At 48.3% G+C, this 21,801-nt stretch overlaps 1 protein-coding gene across 2 annotated transcripts; it reads right to left on the bottom strand.

Moving 5' to 3' along the window:
- Positions 1 to 2,917: 2,917 nt before the first annotated feature.
- LOC119446603 (putative methyltransferase DDB_G0268948) lies at positions 2,918 to 21,364 on the bottom strand. 2 transcript variants are annotated; one of them, XM_049664250.1, is made up of 7 exons: positions 21,180 to 21,364; positions 8,924 to 9,093; positions 8,182 to 8,342; positions 7,273 to 7,471; positions 5,534 to 5,631; positions 4,543 to 4,677; positions 2,918 to 3,141 (listed from the first exon to the last, which is right to left on the bottom strand). In XM_049664250.1, exons 1-7 carry the CDS (start codon positions 21,328 to 21,330, stop codon positions 3,054 to 3,056), a joined length of 1,002 nt encoding a protein of 333 aa, XP_049520207.1. In that variant the 5' UTR covers positions 21,331 to 21,364; the 3' UTR covers positions 2,918 to 3,053. The 2 variants fall into 2 exon arrangements, with proteins under 2 accessions (XP_049520207.1, XP_037567006.2); XM_037711078.2 differs by having other exon boundaries at positions 8,924 to 9,099; positions 21,180 to 21,363.
- Positions 21,365 to 21,801: the final 437 nt, after the last annotated feature.

Here is a 21,801-nt window from a genome sequence, read left to right as displayed (position 1 = left end):
AGCGCTCCATAGCTCATCGGCGGATGAACTGTGTAATCCTCTTTTTCACAGCCTGACCTTCATTCTGCCCCATACGGCCTCAATGATGTTGAGGTCTGCCCCTTTAGGGACCCACCTGAGGCACCGCACCCCTCGCATGTTGAGGAGCTCTTCAACAACCTTTGCAGTGTGGACAGGTGGCAGGTCTTGCTGGAACAGGAAGTCCCCGTCAGGAAAAGGCCCGTCCAACGCGTAAGGTATCATGACGTAATCGAGGATGTCGCAATACTTTGCCGATGTCAGCGGTCCCTCAATGCGGTGCAAAACGCCAAGCCCATCACCGGACACTGCGCCCCAAACATTAACAGCCGTGCGTCCGCTCGATGCTACTTCTTGCACGTAGAGAGGGTCGTAGCGGGCATTGACAGGGCGCCACACACGTCGCTTTTGGTCCCAGCGTGTTGTGAACGTAGATTCGTCAGAAAAAAGTACTGTTTTCCAGTCGTCCGTGGTCCAGGAGACGTGTTCTGTTGCGAAGTTAAGACGCGCCGTCTTAGTTTGACAAGGAGAGGCGCGGCTTCTGGGCCGCAACGTGGCTCTTCAGTTCACCTTCCGCTAGCCGTCGTTTTATTGTCGACGCGCTTGCAGACACTCCAGCGGCCGCACCGATCTCTCTGGCAGTACTGAAGGAGCTTGCCTGCGCGGCATTGAGGATGTCGGCGTCCTGAGCAGCAGAACAAGGGCTTCTATAAGTGAAGCGACTTAGCGTGGAAGCTTAGGCGTGTTGGTGATTCATTGGCAAAATGAACACTATGAAAGAGGAAGGAAAAGAATGTCATCTCATGGTTAGATCATTGGGCTCTTTTGTCGGGACACCAAGCTTCGATCCCACCATCGGGCACGTATTTCTTTTGTTTATTTTATGTGCATGAGATATTCGGCAAGACTTCAGCAGAAGCAGCAGCTAAGGTCGGCAAAATCCGGGAGGTTTCGCTTTAAACAATACCATCGCGTTAGGCATCGCCCGCGCGCCCCTAACTGAAATATGTAGGCTCCGGCATATGTGCTAATGAGTGTCCACAGATAGTCATACTATTCTAAACAAGGCACAAGGCGTCAAGGGAAGCTGGAGCCTTCTTCAACACTTGGCGAACATGGGAAGCCTCTACCCAAAAGCCAATTAACGTACCGGTGTAAAAAATTAAAACTGCATGGCATTTAACATCGCGTGAATCGTTATTTTGAGATCTTAGCACAGCCCGAGTGATAATCTCTCTTGTTTCTTTCTCTTGTTTCGACGAGGACTGCCTCAAAGCAATAGCAGGAACATTTTCTTTCATCCAATGTGATTAGTGGCCCTTTGTCCGCCGCGGTGACTCAATGGCCTTAGCATTCTGCTGCTGAGCACGAGGTGATGGGTTCGATCCCCGGACACCGCGGCCGAGTTCTGATGGAGTTCAATACAAAAAAAAAGCTCGTTTACCGCTATTTGGGTCCATGCACGTTGAAGAACGCCAGGTGGTCGACACGAGAGCTACTTCACATGCTCCCATGGTAGTGGCGGCGTGACCCTCAGTCTACCAGTGTCACACTGCCACATTCGATCACGATGGAGCACGATTGGGTCCTTCTCGCAGCTTGCGCAAAGGAGCGAATCGCTACCAAGAATTTCGATGCTGATTGGGCTAGATCGCGAATGAAACTGCGCCGTGCGACACCAATATTACTCATTAAAACTAATCAGGAATGCAGTTTTGGAACGTTGAACCCCAGAATTTTTAGTTTACATGGTTATTTCTTTTTTTTTTAGACCAACATTCAACTCGTACGGCGGCCGCATTTCGATGGGGGCGAAATGCAGAAAACACCAGTGTACCTAGATTTAGCGGCACCTTGAAGAACCCAGGCCAGGTGGTCCAATTTATTCCGGAGTGCCCCACGACTGCGTGCCTCATAATGATATGGTAGTTTTGGTACGTAAAACCCCAAAATTTAATTTAATTTTAATTTCGTTAGATGTGATCCCATACAAAAAAATGTGGTTGATCCCTCTTATATAGGAATCGGTATAGAACACGAAAGTGAAACGTGTCTTCACAGAAGTAGTGTAATGTTTATTGCACATTGATATATAATGTCTATTGGTGTTTTGTGGCTAAAGCGCCCTTAGGCGTTGATGCACCCACGCTGACGCCTGGTGGCACGTCTCCTCCATCACGACTACCAACGTCGATGACCATGAGCAACCGTCGTGCATATGGAAGCTGCACTACGCTGCACACGCTAGCACAACGCGAAAGACGAAGCACGTAACTGACACACTAATACAACGCGCAAGACAAAGCACGTAACTGAATCGTCACCGAGTCAAATCAGCGCGTACAGCGCGTCGTAATTGCAGCCTCCGCGATCAACTTCAGAAACATTTTCAGAGCTAATTGCGGAGGCCACGCTCCGCTGTGCTGAGTACGGTGAACGCCACCTAGGTGGCGTTGGTAGTGCTTCTTGATGCCAGCGTCCCTTCGAATGCTGGCATCGAGGCGTCGTAGTGCTGAGACCACCGAAGCGTTCACTGTCGGTGCGCGTTAGTGTCATAATGCAGTACTTCTCTTTTCTGCTCGTAGGCGGCGGCACCGCCCCGAGCAAGAGCGCGGGTACACGGAGGAGTGTTAGATATATAAGGCGCGTCTGTGTAGCTCTCTGCAAATGCGTTTGTGGCGCAATGGGTTAAACGCTCGGCGATCTATCGTCGCGGACCGAGAGGTCGTGGGTTCGATTCCCAAATTTTGCATGTTTGTGGAACTTTTTCTTCTGGTTTCTTTCTTTGTATTATGTTCTATGACGTATTTCCGTGACGGAAATACGTCAGTGAAGTCTTGGTGGACCCCGGCATAAAACACTTTCGTGTTAAAAAAAGTAAGTCAAGGTATCCAAAAACCGTAAACTGTAAGTGAGAAGTTTATTGGTCCCCTCCACAGAATTGTGCGAGACAAACATATTTTACGTGTTCGATTAAGGCATTTACTGAACCCGACGCACGCGCACGAGCCTATTCTTATCATTCTCCAAGTGTATTACTTTCGACACAGGATGTAAGATGCTCTGTAGGCTACTTGAACTTCAGGATCATCTTCATCGGGCTTGCCAAGTTTCGAGCGAATTCTGGAACGAGAACCAAGAATGCCGAAGAACATATCAGAGACTAAACGATCACGGCTAAAATACACACAGCTTGCTCTTTGAACCCAGAATACAATAAGAAAAAACATAGCTATTATGAAACACGGCTTTACGGCGAAATTTCAAACGGGACACATCCATAAGCATAGAACCGTCGAAAATTGCCCTGTAAAACCATGTTCCGTAATATTCGTAACCAACTATAGCTCACCTTAGTGCCTTGAAAAGGTAGCACACATGAAAAGAAAAGGGGGGACAGCCTTGACAATTCGAAAATTCGGTGACAAGTGATGGCTTCTGCGCAAAGTGTATTATATATGTAAGCTATCGCCAGTTGATTCTGCGCCCTGTTTTAAAAAAATGAGGCATTACAGCGGAAGCTAGAAAACCCATTTCGGCCTTCAAGACTGAGCGCGACCGTGTTCGAGAATGAGAAGCAAACGCTTTGGTGAGGGGGGACAACCATCGTGTGGACAATCATCGGCAACAATCGCTAGCATTACTTGACCCCCAGTGTCGTTCACAATAAAGCCGAAGTTCGCATCGTCTGCCGGGACACCACTAAAAAAAAGAAAAAAAAAGATGTCGATTTCGCTGCAACGAAACGGTGGCGCCATCCTGTCACCGTAACAATAGAGCGCGTCTTTTACCATAGCGGCGAGAGATGGCGCCACCGTTGTGTGTGTGTCGCGTCTCTCTTTCACGTATGTCTTTCGCGCTGCTTAAGTATTCTGATTTAGCAACAGTCAGTACATTAGCGTAATCCCAATTCTCATTGGTTGGCTAGTTAAGGTTGACTGTAGCTTCGACTACTGGAACCAAGAACCAGCGGTCATAAAAGTGAGATAATTGCAGCCTGGCAAAGTATAAAAACTATTCTTTATTCTGGTTTCGAGCACATATGTGGCAACAATAGAAGACACAGCGTCAGAAAATTTGCAGGTTGGACGACATCACTTTCAAATGCCCACAGCCTGAGGACTATGCCGCTTGCCTGAACAGACGTCTATAACACCCTTCACGGATCCCTAATCAAGTCAATGGGCCGTAGACACTTTTTATACGTATAAAGACTAATTCGCTGACTCGTTACGTTGAATGTGCCTTGATTTCTCCGCGAGGCAGAAGGCTTCTCCTACTTGTCAAGGTGAGGCCATAAATCCGCTGATTGAACTCGCCATGCGAGAGTTTCTCCCAAGATGGCGCACTTCGGCGCCCCATTATGATGGTATGGTATGATAAACTTTATTCGGGTCCTGAAGATCAACCCTTAGGATGACGCAGGCGGCTCCCACGTCGGGACAGTAAGGTTTAACATGATGCTGATTTTATTTTCACTCATTTCAGGAACACCAGCCCCACCAAACTTGGGCCAGCACTTACCTTGCCTCTAGTCTCTCGAGAGCCTGTTTGGCACGCTCGGGTTCCTTTTCTTCCATTCGTATCACAAAACTCCACGTCCTCACACATGCCATTATTGCCGACAACGTCGTCTTCTCTTTCACTGGAAAGTCCTTCCTGTAGACACGAAAGAGAGAGAGAGAAGAGCGGTGGGACACGATTAACTTGAAACAAGAATGGCTGTATGTTTCGACTCCAACTGACAACGCATGGGACTCTTCATTGTTTGCATTGTTTTTCTGCACAATAACCACACTGGCCACTGACGCGAACTTTCAGCTGATGCACTTTGTTGTTCGCCCCTGCGTGATAACGACTTTTGTGGCAGGAAGCGAACCGTTAAAGGAGCGTGAACACCGTCGGCGCAGAGAGATAGAGATATCATAATCGAAAAATCATAGCTCAGACACACAAACGGACAGAAAGTGGATGACAGACGAACACTATAACTACCGGTTAATAACTGGCTGAGAGAACACTGTAATAATTTTTAAAGAAAAGGTGCGAGCGAAGAATGGCTTGGTTTTCACTATATCATTCGTGTGGCTGTGAACAACTTTTGCTCAAGTGTAGTTTTGTCATCACAAGCAGCGACAAGATTAGACGTGAAACTGCAGAGGGAGAAACAATATGGCGATTGGGTTGTGTGAGTACCCCATCTGTCTACATTCCAGATAAGGAGTTCAATATCGATATGAAAGTCAATCGCGCGCGTCAAATGGTGATAAGTTTCAAAATATCGCGGGCTGCTGAAATACACCTTTTTTGGTTATCTATAGTTAGCGCTCGTCTGTCATCTCTTTTTCTGTCCGCGTGTGTGTATCTGCACTACACAATCTGCACTACACAATTTGTCGTGACGTTAAACCGACAAGTTAAGCCCAAACCTTCACAACTAGGGAGTGTGAGAGAGAAGGTGAGAGGGAGGGGTGCGCGCGCATACAATACGTGTAACACGTAATGTATTACTCACTTGCGAACGTCACTGAAGGGGACCTCCGTCTTCTCGTAGCCGTACGTCCAGAAGTCGTGTTGAGCAGTCAGGTAGCCCTTAAACTCCTGGTACCGAAACTGAAGAATAAATAGATCGCAAAATCTTAAAATGATCACGGGCGAAATGGGAAAACAAAATAGGATAGAATATATTTCGGGTCTGCATATGCCTTTCTCCTCTTCTGCCCCTATTACTCGATGTGCAGTTGGACATTTACGGTGTAGTAAGCCGGCGTTTCTTTTTTCCCTGGAACCTATAGTCGATATCTGATATATACTACGTAGTACGTGACTTACAGGACACGATACATGGCGGGAGCCCCAGTTGCATTCACTAGATTTTCCTGTTTCATTCGCTAGTAAAACGGTGAAATGCGGTCGTTTTGATACGTCGCCATTTGTATGTGCTTTAAAGGGATACTAAATAGAAACACTTATAATCTTACATTTAGACTGGCAAAGCACAGTTTCAACACTCTATCTGCGTTAATTTATCGGTAAGAGGTTGATTATTAAGGCGAAAGCCTTAGATGGCTCACGGGTCGAAAAATTGGCCGTTCGGCGTTATGGTACCAAAATTGATGGTGCCGCCATTGATGGTCGAACCCACGACCTGTGGTGTTAATTTAGGTAACGTTAATTAAGGCACAGTTAATTAAGATAGAGTTAATTAGAGCACATGAACCCGCGACCTTTGGTGGGAGGAAACAAGTAATAGGAAGTAACGCATTCGAATGTTAATGTCAAGTAATTTAATGAATGTCTTGTGAGCGCGCAGGCTTTCGCCTTCATCCTCTTTAGCGCATGCTAAAGTGACCGTCAACTTTTACTAGAGCAAATGAAGGTCAGAGTTTCATTTCTTGAATTTCGCGCCGAAACCTCCGCACCGGTATGTCAGTGTGACGTCACAAATTTCAAACTATTTTCTCGTATTTGGGCCACTGTGGCTCAGGAAAATTTCTTGAAACGCGCTAAGTTCAGTCTTTAACTGTTTTTAGAGTACAATGGAATCCATTTTTATCGACAACGTAACTAGGCCAGAGCGGACACCTTCAAAAACAATGACGCCTCGGCAGTGATGCGGCAAATTGAAGGCGGCGTCGCCACCTGCCTGTCCTTCTTGCGTCTTTTCTCACTTACCAAGTCCCCTCTAATGGTAGGAGTGACTTTTCGGGTATTGTAGAAAGACAATTTATTATTACAATTTACCGTTTCTCTTTAGTGTCCCTTCGGGAATATCTACGGGATGATGTATGGTGGAGTAACGAAAGTCTGACAAGCCTCGTTCAGATATAAAGCAGCCGGTCAGGGAGGTTTGCCGCGTGTTCCAGGAGCGGGCAACACGCGACAAACCTCCCTGACAAGCTGCTTTCTGCAGCTGCCGGCAGGCGGGGACACAAGTTTGTTAGCGCCATCGCTGCAGCAACTCGCATCCCCATGAGTAAAGGCCAATTTGCACTTTCTTTTCTTAAAAACCAGGCAATTAACTGTGGTGAGTGTTATACTAAACGAAGCAGACCCCAAAATGCGATCGTTCTGCAAAATTTGAGCAAGAACAGTGCAGCGGTGAGCGCAAATTTTTTTTTCGAACAGGCCCTGGGAAATATTCAGGACCCTGCTGCGCGCCTAACCCTAGAGTCGTTATCGGTAAAGCAGTAACGCTACTACAAATCGTTCTAATCACTTGACAGGTTAATTAGAGTGAAGAATTCGCGGCACCTCCTCGAGGCAGTCCTCGAGTCCAGGCTCGGCCACGGCGCGCAGCCGGTACAGCGACGGGCAGAACACGCCGCCGTCGACCAGCACCCGGCGAACCTCGGCGAAGAACGAATCCCAGTGGAACCAGTGCAGCGCATTCACCGTCGACACCAGTGCCACGGAGCCGGCGTCGAAGGGAAGGCACTCGGCGTTGGCCACCCTGCAGCGTTTGCACTCGCGGTATATTGCGGCTGTGAGCTTACGGCTCTCGAATTTTCGGGACAAGGAAACGCGTTTTGAGCAGTATACTAAACTGGCAAAGAACGCGTGTTTAGCCAGTAGGAGGCACTGGTTTAGCGCGTAATTATAAAGCATGCGACATACCTCCAGGAAATGTTCGCGCCGCCTCTCGAGTATGCCAAAGCATGGCTGATTTAAAGTGTTAATTGTGTACAGACTTCTGATCAAGGGGACTGCAAGCTTTGTATACTCTTTCATCTCCTTTCTGACCATACGCGCAACGAGATATCTTGCCGCTCTTCTCGGACTGCGCGACAGAACTGCCCCAGCAAATCGAATACGGATGAGCGCCTTGGGTAGTCCTGGGCAGGGACGTCTGGAACGACCGAATGAAGAGAACTTTCCGTACCGAAGTCTCGCGACTAGAGGGTCGTCTGGAATACTCCGTGTCCACCGCGACGCAAGAACACCAATAGGATATAGAAATAGAAAATATTTCTTTCTTACAGCTATTTAGTAAGAAAATATTTACGGCTATTTAGCAGTTCGATACCAAACGCGGCGCAGTCATTTGCAAGATAAAAAGCTGCAAAAGAAATGAAATATGGCACTTTCTGCATATTTCTAATGTCTCGAAGGCAGGGAGGGAGGGACAAGCTTCCGTTGAGATGGTAGAGACCCGTGGCTCACTCGAAGCTCACGTTCTTGGCGGTGCAAGCTGCTCGTGCTATGCCGATCTGTGTCTCACTAATGTCGGTGCCCACGACCTTCCTAAAGTGCGGACAAAAACGTTCCGTGCTCTGTCCAGGACCGCATCCGACGTCGACGCAAACACCATCCTTGCATGAAACCTGTCGCGTAGTTAAAGAGAAATAGAAAAAAAAACGCCCGTAGACATTTTTAATAGTGACACCAGAGTACAGGATACGACAAGAAAATCGCGCGGAACATTTACATCTTCGTCACTGACGCTACTCAGGTTGGCATTCTCCGGTTGGCCAACGCTGCATAGGCACCGTTGGCATCCTGTACTCTCTGTACCAGCCTGTAGACTAACAACAGTCTGACGTTTTGCCAGTCTGTCCATATCCTTCGTTATTAATTATTTAAATCTCCTCTCAAGAGCTTCCTAGCTATAGTCAATTTATTTATTATGAAAGGCTTCTCACACACCTCTTGTTGATGCATGTCGGAATGACTTTTAATTAAAACAGCGAAACATTACACTCTGCACCAATTTGAGAGAATTCCTAATAAATAAATAAATAAATAAATAAATAAATAAATAAATAAATAAATAAATAAATAAATAAATAAATAAATAAATAAATAAATAAATAAATAAATAAATAAATAAATAAATAAATAATCTGAGGCGCACGAGGGGGTGGGTTGAAAGTCCATCTATACTGATGTTAGGGCGTATACGTACCGTTTGGTTCGCGTACTCGACGATGTCTGCAACCATCGCATGCGGCACTACGGGTCTTGCCACTTTGTACTGCGCCGACAGGTCGCCGCCCACGAAGCAGCGCCTGTACGACTCTTCGAGGCTGGCAGGTGGCCGCTCGCATGCAGCGCCCTGCGGCTCGCCCGACATTCCTGCGCCTAACCCACACGGCCGTGCTTCAGTCGAATGTACAGGCATGTATGTGTGCGTTTGCGCCTCTCCTGTGCAATGACTATATACAAGGTTTACAACGAGCAACGTCCCGAAATTAGCACGCCGACAAATAGTCTAAGATATAGTGCGTACCTACATGTTGCGCGTTTACGACTAAAGACACGCACGCGATACCAGGAGTTCCATTTGGTACTTCAGTTTAAAAGCACCATCAAAGGACTTCAGCTTGACGCTTTATTCGGTCATGAGCGACGGTCGTCTACACGCGTTGTGATGCCTGCTCCACAGCGCACGAATAGTGCTACAGTTTTATAAAGATCAAAACTTGGCCTTCGTTGACGTAGACACGAATTTCCTCGGCGATGTAACTGACGAGGCAAGCACGAACGTTGGTAAAAGCACGCAGCTTGGGGAAGGGGTGTGTATGTAGCGAACCACGTGGCAGAACAAGCGAGGGAGAAGGAGCAGCGGACTGGTGTGACGGTAGACTCATGTGACAGGAGGTGTGGCGGCGGTCGCTCGGGTGTGCGAACTGGTTAGCGCAATATTCGCCGCCACACAGCTGTTTGGAGATGGTCCTAATAAAAAGACATGGTTAAATAATCAAGGAATTGCAGCCACTCAGCTGTGGCATGCGGACTTGCGAAGTTTTCGGCCATATACATAGTATACCTTAGGCGAATCAAAGGCCATGGCGTTGCAATTTCCGTCTCGTGCTTAGAGGAAAAAAACATGCGCTTCTCTGTCAAGTGAGGCTAGGGGCTAGCACGATCATTCGTGCTGCTACGGATTTAATTTTTAATGCTGTCGCCTCCGCTATACCTTGAAGATATGCGCGAACACCAACAGTAAATAAATTGGGACGAAGTGTTGATACATCTTTATGCGGGTTCGCAATAAGCATTACTGCGTAAAAATTAACGCGTTCTATTACTAGCGCGAGTTTTCTCGAAAGACAAGTTTAATATATTGGGCCACGCAGTTACACCGCCACATCTGTATTTTTCAAAACTGCGAGTGGTGAAATAGAAGCGAGGAAAGAAAGTGGGTAGGCTGTATCGGGGACGCAGCCGCAGTGGGGTGTACGTGAAACGTCTTGTGCGGGCTATTGAGGGTGAATGGGCACTAGGGCACATAAATGACGTAACCAAATACACAAGTAACATTTATTCACGCATTACAAAGCTTACATGCTTAACTTATAATACAGCTGGTAAGACTTCGTATACGGTCCATTTTTGCAATCATGCTCCCTTCCTGTTCGTAGTGGGGTCCGCGGTGGTCAAAGGTTGGTTGGCGCGAATTGTCATCCTTCCGTCTCGCTGGCCGAGTTTCTTCACGCGATTCCTAGAATTTACGCGTCGAACGCGGGGGCATCGACGAATTTGTCCAACTTGCACACACTTGCAAGCCTTAGAACTCCTGATAAGCACAGTTTTAAGTTTGATGGATTATACCTACTATCATTCTCGCTTGGATCGACAAACCTACGGTCCTCTCTGAACGCCGAGCAAGAGGCTAAATTTAACTCCGATTGCGTCATGCGTGGCGCGACAACTGCGCCATCTATGCATGATCGAGCAATGGCTTCTTTCACCCCCTATTTGCACGTAAATAACGCGACCACAAATGTAACGCGAGGAAGGGACTTTCGGTTTCTGAGAAAATGAAAAATATATGCATTAAGATTATAACGCGAAGTGACGCCGCAACTGAACAAGAAACGACGCGTAAAAAAGAGGATGTCTGCCGGGCGTTTTATAAGTCATCGATCGTTACTGCGAACTGCCGTCGCAAAAGACAGTGAAAGGAAGAGTGCATTCACAACTTTCTCATTGACACTGCTGATGTCGTTGTCAGTGTAGGCGGGAACGGCGTCGTCCTCCGTGCCACCAAGCTTATTGAACAGGCGGCACTTCAGAAGTACCCACGGCACAATCGAACACGGCGAAGCCGTCTGATTGCGTGTTCGAACACAGCTCCGTACTCGCGATAGCGACCGTGGTGGTGCCTAGTTGTTTAGCTCACTGCAGTTTTGAAGTTTATTCATATGCAACACATAGGTACACATCTAATATACAGACGAGAAGCGCCAGAAAGAAAAAAGGAAACGAAAAAAAAAAAAGAAAGTTATATTCGTGCCACGAACCCGAATATAACGCGAGACGCAATCTAAGGCCAGAAATTTCTTCGAAAAAAGAAAAAAAAACGCATCATATTCGTGTAAATACGGTAAGCCGCGTGGTTTAGTATGCTTGCAAAAATATAAGGGATAATAGTACTACATGCTTTCGTTATGCATGAGGTTTCAGCAAGCGACCGAATTAAAAGACGTTTCACGTCAAGAAATCTGGCGTTTTACGTGCCACAACCCCAATCTGATTATCAGGGACTCCGGATTAATTTTTACGACCTGGGGTTACACAAGCGTTTTTGCATTCCGCGCCCATCGATAGGCGGCCGCAGCAGTCGGGACCGCACGCGCGACCTGGACTCGAGCATACCTTTTCACAAACCGACGTTTGAGCAGCGCCATTGGCCGACACGAGCGACGTCTAGCGTCGCCGCCATTTTGGACTGTGCGCCTTGCGAGAGCAGGCCGGCCGCACTTCGGTTGTGTGATCTTCGCCGCGCATTATTTCGATTGTTTTCTTCCGCTTCGCTTGTCTTGTGCCGCTTGACTTGTTACATGTTTCACGTGCTCGCGTGAGCGCTCAGTGTAGTGTGCCATGGCAACAGCAAGCCCAGCCAGTGGATGTGGTGTTTCTTCGTCGGTAGCGGCGGCAGCTGCGTCTGCTTCGTGGAGACCTGGCGTGCTAATCAGCGGTATATTTCATTGTTATTGCTGGGCACATGTGACCGTATCGTCGATTGAATCTGATCACCATTACGTTTCGCGATTGAGGGGTGCCTCATTTAGCGAAATCAGGCGCGTACGCAGCTGTCGGGCAATGCTTATAGAACCAGGCGCCGGCAGCCCGACGACGCGTGTCAGTGGTTGGTAGATATGCGGTGGTTACTCCATGCGCTTCCGACGCAACTGAACAGCTCAATCATCCAAAATTTATTGGATCTGGTGCGGTGCAGGGTGCTTATAACCAAATGTCAAAGCATAAAGCGGGGCGATCGAGCAGCGCGGTACCTGCAGCGAACCGACGCGCGGCAGTGATCACAGATGCCAACGCGACTGATACAGCCCAGGTGCTAGATTTTTATTTTTAGTATTTATTTATTTATACATACTGTCAGTCCCAATAGGGATTATAACAGGACTTGCTATAAAGATATATTTGTTTACATATATTTTACGTTTGTTTACCTGGGATGGCTTTTCTTTCGAATGTCTGAATTTGGAACAAGCTTCGCTCACGGTGAACCTTAACGTAGATCGTGCGCGAAGTTTGTATTGAAGATATCGCGTACGGCAGGAATTGTTCGTGTGCGCTATCTCTGAAGCGAAATAAGCCAATAATATTGCAGCGTTAGGGCCATCTCTGCTCTTTCTCTTGTTTCACTTACACCGTCTCACTGTGCTATGTTCCTAATAAAGTAATGTCGAGTCTTAACAATTGTCGAATAAATACATATGCATATGACTGTAAACCACTACTGACCGTGAGTGAAAAGCGTTTAGTGGTCAGCGAAGCAGTCTCTGCACGCACGTAAGTATTTTACTTGATCGACTGTGCGAATTTTTTTCGTTACTGTTATTCTTACAAGCATGATGCTATTGTCCGCGTACCCATGCGAATACCGTTTTTTTTTTACGTTCTTACTTGCGCGGGCTCATTTAGCGCATTTCTACGCCACGCACAGTTAGCGCATTACGGTTCCCGAACTCTAACACTGGCGCTAGGCCGCACTGATGAGGTTGACACGTTCGTTTTTGCATTCTCTTGCTGCCCAAGCACATAGACAGCGCTCAAAGATGGGTGAGCTCGATGCAGCATCACACTGTTGAAGTTAATTACCTTTATGGGCAGGGCCGCGTAGGGTGCGTGTGACCGCAGAGACAATGTTTTGGTGGACACAGGGTCTGCATACATCTTCCATAGAACACGATTTTTCCAGATCGTTGCGAAGTGTATTTACCGACTAGTTCTCTCGCAGAGTGCTCCAATTTGTCTTATACCAAAACCATCCAGCGCACGGTCGAGACACCCGAAGTCGACCGCCGGCTTTTACACCTGTGGGAAGCCCGTGAGGGCCTCCTCAAACGGTGGAAGCGACAGCGGTTAAACCGGAAACTCCGTCTACGAATCGCGCAAATAACAGAAGAAGCCAGAGATTACGCGACCGAGCTGACGCAGCAAAATTGCACCTCGCTCAAAGGTACCCTGAGTACGGCGAAGACGTGGGCCATCCTGCGTTGCCTGATCGAGCCCGACAAGGCCAAATCGACAACCAGTCGGACACTTCAAGAAATCGCTCACAAATTCCCCGGGAATGACCAGGATCTGATTGACACCCTAAAAACCAGATACCTGGGTAGCGACCCCATACGACCCTGCCTCCTAAAATACGAAGGGGAACCAAGACCAGAACTGGACGCTCCGATCACGGAGGAAGAGGTGTATGCCGCGGCACGAGCCTCACAGCGCAACACTGCTCCCGGGGCTGACAAAATCACCAATGCCATGATTAGAAACCTGAGCCCGAAGCACATCCTGGACTTGACCGAATACCTAAACGAGGAACTCTGGAGCAAGGGCCACGTACCGAGCGAGTGGAAACACGCGGAAGTCGTGACCATTCCCAAGCCAGGCAAGAAGCCCGCGATCGACGCCCTACGTCCCATCTCGCTGACTTCGTGCCTCGGCAAGCTGTACGAGAGGGTCATCGGAGCTCGCCTCCAACACTACATAGAGGACGGTGACCTCTTCCCGCACACCATGCTTGGCTTCAGGCCGGGACTTTCTGCGCAAGATGCTTTCCTAATCCTGAAGGAAGAAGTTCTCAAGGGCATCCCGAAGGGAGGAGAACACCTCCTGCTCGCACTCGACCTGAAAGGGGCCTTCGATAACATCTCTCACGAGGCCATTCTCAAGGGACTGAACGACATCAGCTGCGGAGAGCGCATCTTTAATTACGTCAAATCGTTCCTGACGGGCCGGACGGCAACCATCGGAAAAGGAACGCCGCAAGGGGCGATAGTCTCCCCGATTCTCTTCAACATCGCGATGCTAGCGCTGACCAAATAGCTGCGGAAGATCCCGGACCTCGGTTACGCCCTATACGCGGACGACATCACGCTCTGGGCCACCAAGGGCTCCCTCGCGCAAAAGGAGGCGACCCTTCAGGAGGCCGCGACGGCCGTGGAGAGATTTGCGGCAGCGAGCGGGATGCGTTGCGCGCCCGAGAAGTCCGAGGTGATACGGGTGCACGGAGGAGGAATCTATAAGTCACCCGGCCCTATCGAACTCTATATAGAGGACCACAAGATCACGGAAAGCAAAAAGACTAGGATTCTGGGTTTTTGGATCCAGAGCAACTTGAAAGCATCCCACACCATCCAAACCCTAAGGTCCACCACCAACCAGATCTCGCGGATTATCAAACGAATAACAAGAAGCCGCAAGGGCATGCGAGAAGAGGACACGCTCCGTCTCGTCCAGGCTCTGGTGATCAGCAGAGTAACGTTTAGCATGCCGTATCACTACGACTCGCTAAACAAACGCGACCAAGAACAAGTCGATGTCATCATCAGAGGCGCGTACAAAACGGCCCTGGGTCTTCCTGTTACCACCTCAAACGAGAGGTTAGCGGCTCTCGGCATCCACAACACCTTCGCTGAGCTGTCGGACGCGGTTATGGCTTCGCAAAAAGCCAGACTACAGAACACGGCGGCGGGCAGAGCCATCCTCCACCGGACCGGCACGGCCCCGGAGCTTCGTGCCCTCGATGGGCAACGATCACTCCCGCCCGAGGTCAGAAGCAAGATCACGGCGAACCCCATACCAAAGCACATGAGTCATGAACTCCACGAAGGACGACGCAAGGCGCGGGTCAACAGACAGCGCCGACAATTCAAGAGTGACCCGTACGTACAGTACGTGGACGTGGCGGCGTACCCCGCAGGGGGCCTCTTCGCGGTAGCCGCCGTGAACGGGAGAGACAACTCCTTAACCCTCGCGGCCTCCGTCAGGGCAGAGACCCCAGCTGCGGCTGAGACCATAGCCGCAGCGCTAGTAATAAAACAACATGACAGGGTGGGCAGGGAAGTTCATGTCGTTACCGACTCGCAACAGGCCTGCCGAAACTTTACCAACGGACGAACACCGGTGCTGGCGGCTCAAATTCTAGGCCCGAGGCTACAAGAAACCCATCAAATCACTTGGACGCCGGGTCACGCGGGACTGGAGGGGAACGAAAGGGCGAACGCCTTAGCTCGAGCGCTAATTAACCGAGCGGGGCAAAACCAATCGTCTTATCAATCCCCTCCCTTTACCTTTGTGCCCCTGCCATCAAATTACTGCGACCGACTCGAAATCCAACGACTCAACCGCAGGATTTATCCTCCCCCTCACAAAAATCTCAGCACTGAAGAGGCAATAGCCCTCAGACTTATCCAAACAAACACATTCCCAAACCTACACAGATACAGCAAAATATACCCACAAACATATCGCGGCATCTGCCCCTGGTGCGGCGACACACGCCCTACACTCTTTCACATCTCGTGGGGGTGCGGGGGCAAACCTCAACATTTAAAGACGCCTAACACGTCATTTGAGCGGTGGGAGGTACAGCTGACCGGCGATACCCTGGCGGGACAACAAGCTCTCGTCCAGCAAGTACGTCGAGCAGCCATGGCCAGTGGAGTCCTGGAATGAGGACACCACCCACTCGTCCTCAAGATCAACGATCTGAATGGTCTAAATAAATGTTTTTCTCTCTCTCTCTGTCTTATACCAATGTCACACGGCCACTTTTGGTAGCGATCGAGACCGATCTGGATCGGAATGTTCGACCGCGATTGGCTCCCTTCCGCAGATTGAGCAAAGAATCCAATCGCGACCAAGAAATTCGACCCATATCGGGCTCGATCACGATCAAAAGTGCGCCGTGTGACCCCCGTATTAGGCACTGGAATGAAGTCGTGTTTGAAAGAATAACAAATGTAGCTTCTGCCACTACATACGAGAAAATATTGCATCGAAGAGCTGACAATTCTCGCAACCTGTTGGGAAATGTGCCGAAAAGAGTTTACCAATATGCGTTATTTTACTGATGTGTGCATTGGTTCACATTAGACTGAAATGCCAAGTCCTCAGGTGATGCAGGAAACCGGCGAAGTGTGAACATACCACATCGCGGCAGTGGTCTTGCGGAGTGCTGTGTTGTGGACACACTTAGTCCCTAAAATCATTATTTTCCGCTGGTTGTTTGTGCACCCATAAACTGCACAGTGCTGGCCTGTAGCCTTTTGATGAGTATATATGCCATTATTTACGAGCGTAAGTCATTCGTGACAAAAATAAACGGAAGCATCGAAGGAAAGCTACCACTCCTCAATGCAAGCGCAAGGCAAGCTCACAGTCCAGACCGAACAGGCAACACTGACACATACTCTCCACGCCAGACCGTCGGGAGCGTCTATAGACGTTTTCACGAGGGCGCTTCCGACGGTCTGGCGTGGAGAGTATGTGTCAGTGTTGCCTGTTCGGTCTGGACTGTGAGCTTGCCTTGTGCTTGCATTGCGGAGTGGTAGCTTTCCTTCGATGTTTCCGTTTATTTTTGTCACGAATGACTTACGCTCGTAAATAATGGCATATATACTCATCAAAAGGCTACAGGCCAGCACTGTGCAGTTTATGGGTGCACAAACAACCAGCGGAAAATAACGATTTTGAGGAGTATAGTGTGTCCACAACACAGCACTCCGCGAGACCACTGCCGATGTGATATGTTAACGTTTTGCCGGTTTCCTGCATCACCTGAGGACTTGGCATTTCAGTCTAATGTGAACCAATGCACACATCAGTAAAATAACGCATTTTGGTAAACTTTTTTCGGCACATGTCCCAATAGGTTGCGAGAATTGTCAGCTCTTCGATGCAATATTTTCTCGTATGTAGTAGCAGAGGCTACATTTGTTATTCTTTCAAACACGACTTCATTCCACTGCCTAATACGGGGGCCACACGGCGCACTTTTTATCGTGATCGAGGCCGATCTGGGTCGAATTTCTTGGTCGCGATTGGCTTCTTTGCTCAATCTGCGGAAGGGAGCCAATCGCGGTCGAACATTCTGATCCAGATCGGTCTCGATCGCTATCAAAATGACCGTGTGACACCGGTATAACACAAATTGAAGCACTCTGCGAGAGAACTAGTCGGTAAATACACTTCGCAACGATCTGGAAAAATCGTGTCCTATGGAAGATGTGTGCAGACCACCAAAACATTGTCTCTGCGTTCACACGCACCATGCGCCCGCCCTGCCCATAAAGTTAATAATTTCAACAGTGTGGTGCTGCATCGAGCTCACCCATCTCTGAGCGTTGTCTGTGTGCTTGGGCAGCAAGAGAATGCAAAAACGAACGTGTCAACCTCATCAGCGCGGCCTAGCGCCAGTGCTAGAGTTCGGGAACCGTAATGCGCTAACTGTGCATGGAGTAGAAACGCGCTAAATGAGCCCGCGCAAGTTAGAACGTAAAAAATGGTATTCGCATGGGTACGCGCGGACAATAGCATCATACTTTCAAGAATAACAGTAACGAAAAAAATAAATTATTCGCACAGTCGATCAAGTGAAATACTTACGTGCGTGCAGTGACCGCTTCGCTGACCACTAAGCGCTTTTCAGTCACGGTCAGTAGTGGTTTGCAGTCATACGCATATGTATTTATTCGACAATTGTCAAGAGTTGAGATTACTTTATTATGAACATTGCACAGAAACTAGCGAAAGAGCAGAGATGGCCCTAACGCTGCAATATTATTGGCGTATTTCGCTTCAGAGATAGCGCACACGAACAATTCTTTCCGTACGCGATATCTTCAATACAAACTTCGCGCACGATCTACGTTAAGGTTCACCGTGAGCGAAGCTTGTTCCAAATTGAGACATTCGAAAGAAAAGCCATTCCAGGTAAACAAACGTAAAAAATAGGTAAACAAATATATCTTTATAACAAGTCATGTTATAATCCCTATTGGGATTGACAGTATGTATAAATAAATAACTACTAAATACTAAAAATAATAATATAGCACCTGGGCTGTATCAGTTGCGCTGGCATCTGTGATCACTATCGCGCGTCCGTTCGCTGCAGGTACCGCGCTGCTCGATCGCCACGCTTATGCTTTGACATTTGGTTATAAGCACACTGCACCGCACCAGATCCAATAAATTTTGCATGATTGAGCTGTTCAGTTGCGTCGGAAGCGTATGGAGTAACCACCGCATATCTACCAACCACTGACACGCGTCGTCGGGCCGCCGGCGCCTGGTTCTAAGCATTGCCCGACAGCTACGTACGCGCCTGCTTTCGCTAAATGAGGCAACCCTCAACCGCGAAACCTAATGGTGATCAGATTCAATCGACGATACGGTCACATGTGTCCAGAAATAACAATGAAATAATATACCGCTGATTAGCACGCCAGGTCTCAACGAAGCAGACGCGGCTGCCGCCGCTACCGACGACGAAACACCACATCCACTGGCTGGGCTTGCTGTTGCCATGGCACACCACACTGAGCGCTCACGCGAGCACGTGAAACATGTAACAAGTCAAGCCGCACAAGACAAGCGAAACGGAAGAAAACAATCGAAATAATGCGCGGCGAAGATCACACAACCGAAGTGCGGCCGGCCTGCTCTCGCAAGGCGCACAGTCCAAAATGGTGGCATAACATGTTCTGACGCTAGACGTCGCCCGCGTCGGCAAATGGCGCTGCTCAAACGTCGGTTTGTGAAAAGGTCTATAGCCACTGGAGCAAGGAGAGCCAAATCAAAGTCACTTTATTTCAGAGCATTTCCTGCGCAGACAGAGACTAAAGGCTGAAACATCCTGACAGGGCCCCTGGCCCCGTTCAGTTCATACAGCATTTACAACGTATACAATAAGGTGCACGTTATATGAAAATTGCTGTTGCACTCAATGTACAGCCGAAGAAGGAAAAAAAAAGTGACTTCTTCTATCTGGGGTTTTACGTGCCAAAACCAGTTCTGATTATGAGGCACGTCGTAGTGGAGGGCTTCCGAATAATTTTGACCACCTGGGGTCAAAGTTGTGTGTGGTTGAGTTTTGTGTGTGTGTGTTAGGGGGGGGGGGGGGGGGATTTTCGCCCTTAAAGGCAAAAATTGCATCTTTTTTCCCGCCTAGAGCTGCTTCAGTGGAATTCAACGCAGAGCCATCGAGCACGCGGTTTGCCCTCCTTGAATTTAAGAGTGAATGAATAAACACAAGGCAATGATAGAGTGTTTTTGTTAATCAGGAAAATTCGACCTCAAGCCAAGTCCTGAGTTATAATGAAAACGTGAACAGAGCACTAAGGCACACGTTGGACTGGTGGTGCTAGACGCGTGGGGGGGGGGGCTTAGAACCACCGACCCCCCCCCCCCCCTTCCCCGTCGGTGCGCCGCTGCGAAAATTCGACCGTTATCATTGATAGTTCCCGCCGAAATAACCATTACGCCGTACACTAAAACTTTTGCAAGGAGAGTATCTCAAACCCTGCTAAAGCCCAAACACCATTACACACGAAGGAAAATTGAAAGCCCCTTATTCACCTTTATTTCTGACCATCGAGAGTACCCTCGTACATAAACAAAAAATAAATAAAAATGAAATGTTTTTGAGTAAAATAAAAAGTTAGTATAAAAATAATTCATTAGCAATTGTTTTCCTAACTACACACAATCGAAAATTTGCTCTAGCATATTAAAGGACACTTCTATGGGCTTTGCGTTATCTTTCCTGCACTTGCATCAGAGTTCGCAGGCGTCAAATTGAGCTTATCAAAAATGACACGTACGGTTATGTGGGGTCAAATCAGCGCCTAGACTTAGCTTCAAAAAAAGACAGCGAGAACAAGAAGGTAAAAGAAAGAAAAAAAAAAAAAAAACCCTCCGACGCTCAGTCTGGGCGCGAGTGTAGCGAGACAGGATAAGCTTATCGGTCGCCAGCAGTCGACTCTCTAAACACAGCGCCGAGGAGGGGCAGCTGCAGGGTTTCGGCTGCAGATCCCGTCGCAACGCTGCCGGCACTGAGTTATCTGCTGCGCGTTGCGACAGCCTCACAGTACAGTGGCTAGAATAGCCACTGTACCCACAGAGCTCTCTCTCTCTCTCTCTGTCGGCATGAAACAAATGACGCTCGGCAACCCCATTGGCTACAGCGCTTTCTGTTGAACCGCCAGCAGTGTTGCAAAGTCTTCCCGAGTTGTTTTTGTTAAACTGAACGAGCATAGCGCTTTTCTGAGTTGAATGTTCTCTCTCCTGCACTTGCAACCTTGGTCTGACGATCGCTAGGGACAACTTAACTTCCGGCAGCAACTTTACAGACAGTAAAAAAGCAATTTGCGCAGCACATAGGCCTCTAACTCCATTCACATCATTTGTAATTGATTCTTGTTCTTAATGATATTGGTGGTTTTCTTTCTTTTGTGTGTGTGCGTGCGTGTGTGCGTGCGTGCGTGTTCGTGTGTGAGGAGCTTACTGAACCACGTTTACAAATCCTATCAAGTTAGAGGTTAAGTAAGAAACTGCAACGATTTTGCGACATACACTTTTAATCAAGGCCTCAGTAACTTTCGTTCGCATGTCCCACCAACACCGACCAACCAAACAGTGAATGGTGGCTTTCCCGCCAAGTTTGCTGCCGAAACTTTCCCTCATCAGAGCCAAGAGCGCCACAAATATGAAGCTGTATTTGTAAGGCAATAGAGACAATGTTTGTGCTACAGCCTTCAAAAAAAAATATGTCACAAGTTATGCGTTATACTGCAATACTTCAGGCGAGGCCAATAATTCCAAGCTGACAAGGAAACCTCGACTCGAAACTTGACGCCGGGCTGACAGGCCAAACGTAAGGCGAGGCTTTAAACCGAGGTTACCGTCATGTGACGCCACGCTGCCAGCGAAATTTGATGAGCAGAGCCAGTTCGAAGGCACCAGAGAACGAAGACTGTTCCTCACGCACGATTTACACACTAAACTGCCGGCAAACAAGGTCGGTTTGCACACAAACAAAACAAACGCAGACATCGACAGCAGACTTTGGATTGACTTCGGATTGGATACCTTCGACCGATGTAAGACCTTGCAGTGGCATTGGACGTATATCTGCCAAGTTTAGACAAAAATATACATGACGAATTGCATGCATAGGCGAAACGAGAAAAAAGTCGCTCAAACACAGTAATACCGGTGTCACACGACCACTTTTGATCGCGATCAAGCGCGATCCGGATCGAAATTCTCGACTGCGATTGGCACCCTCGCGCAGCTTGCGCAAAGGAGCCAATCACGACCGAGAAATGCGATCCGGATCGGACTTGATCACGATCAAAAGTGCGCCGTGTACACCCGTATAAGTTTCATTTAATTCTGTAACTGCATACACATCCCACATGATGCTTTTTACATATCCAATGCACCTCTTGGTGGTATTTTCCTGGCAGTTTTGACAGGCTAATTTTACCTTGCGTTAACGAAACAGTGCAAAAAGCAAGGCAG

Source organism: Dermacentor silvarum, chromosome 3 (genome assembly GCF_013339745.2).
Source record: "Dermacentor silvarum isolate Dsil-2018 chromosome 3, BIME_Dsil_1.4, whole genome shotgun sequence".
NCBI lineage: Eukaryota > Metazoa > Arthropoda > Arachnida > Ixodida > Ixodidae > Dermacentor > Dermacentor silvarum.
Note: the sequence above shows the minus strand (reverse complement) of the source record. Positions and strands in the feature narration are given on the sequence as shown.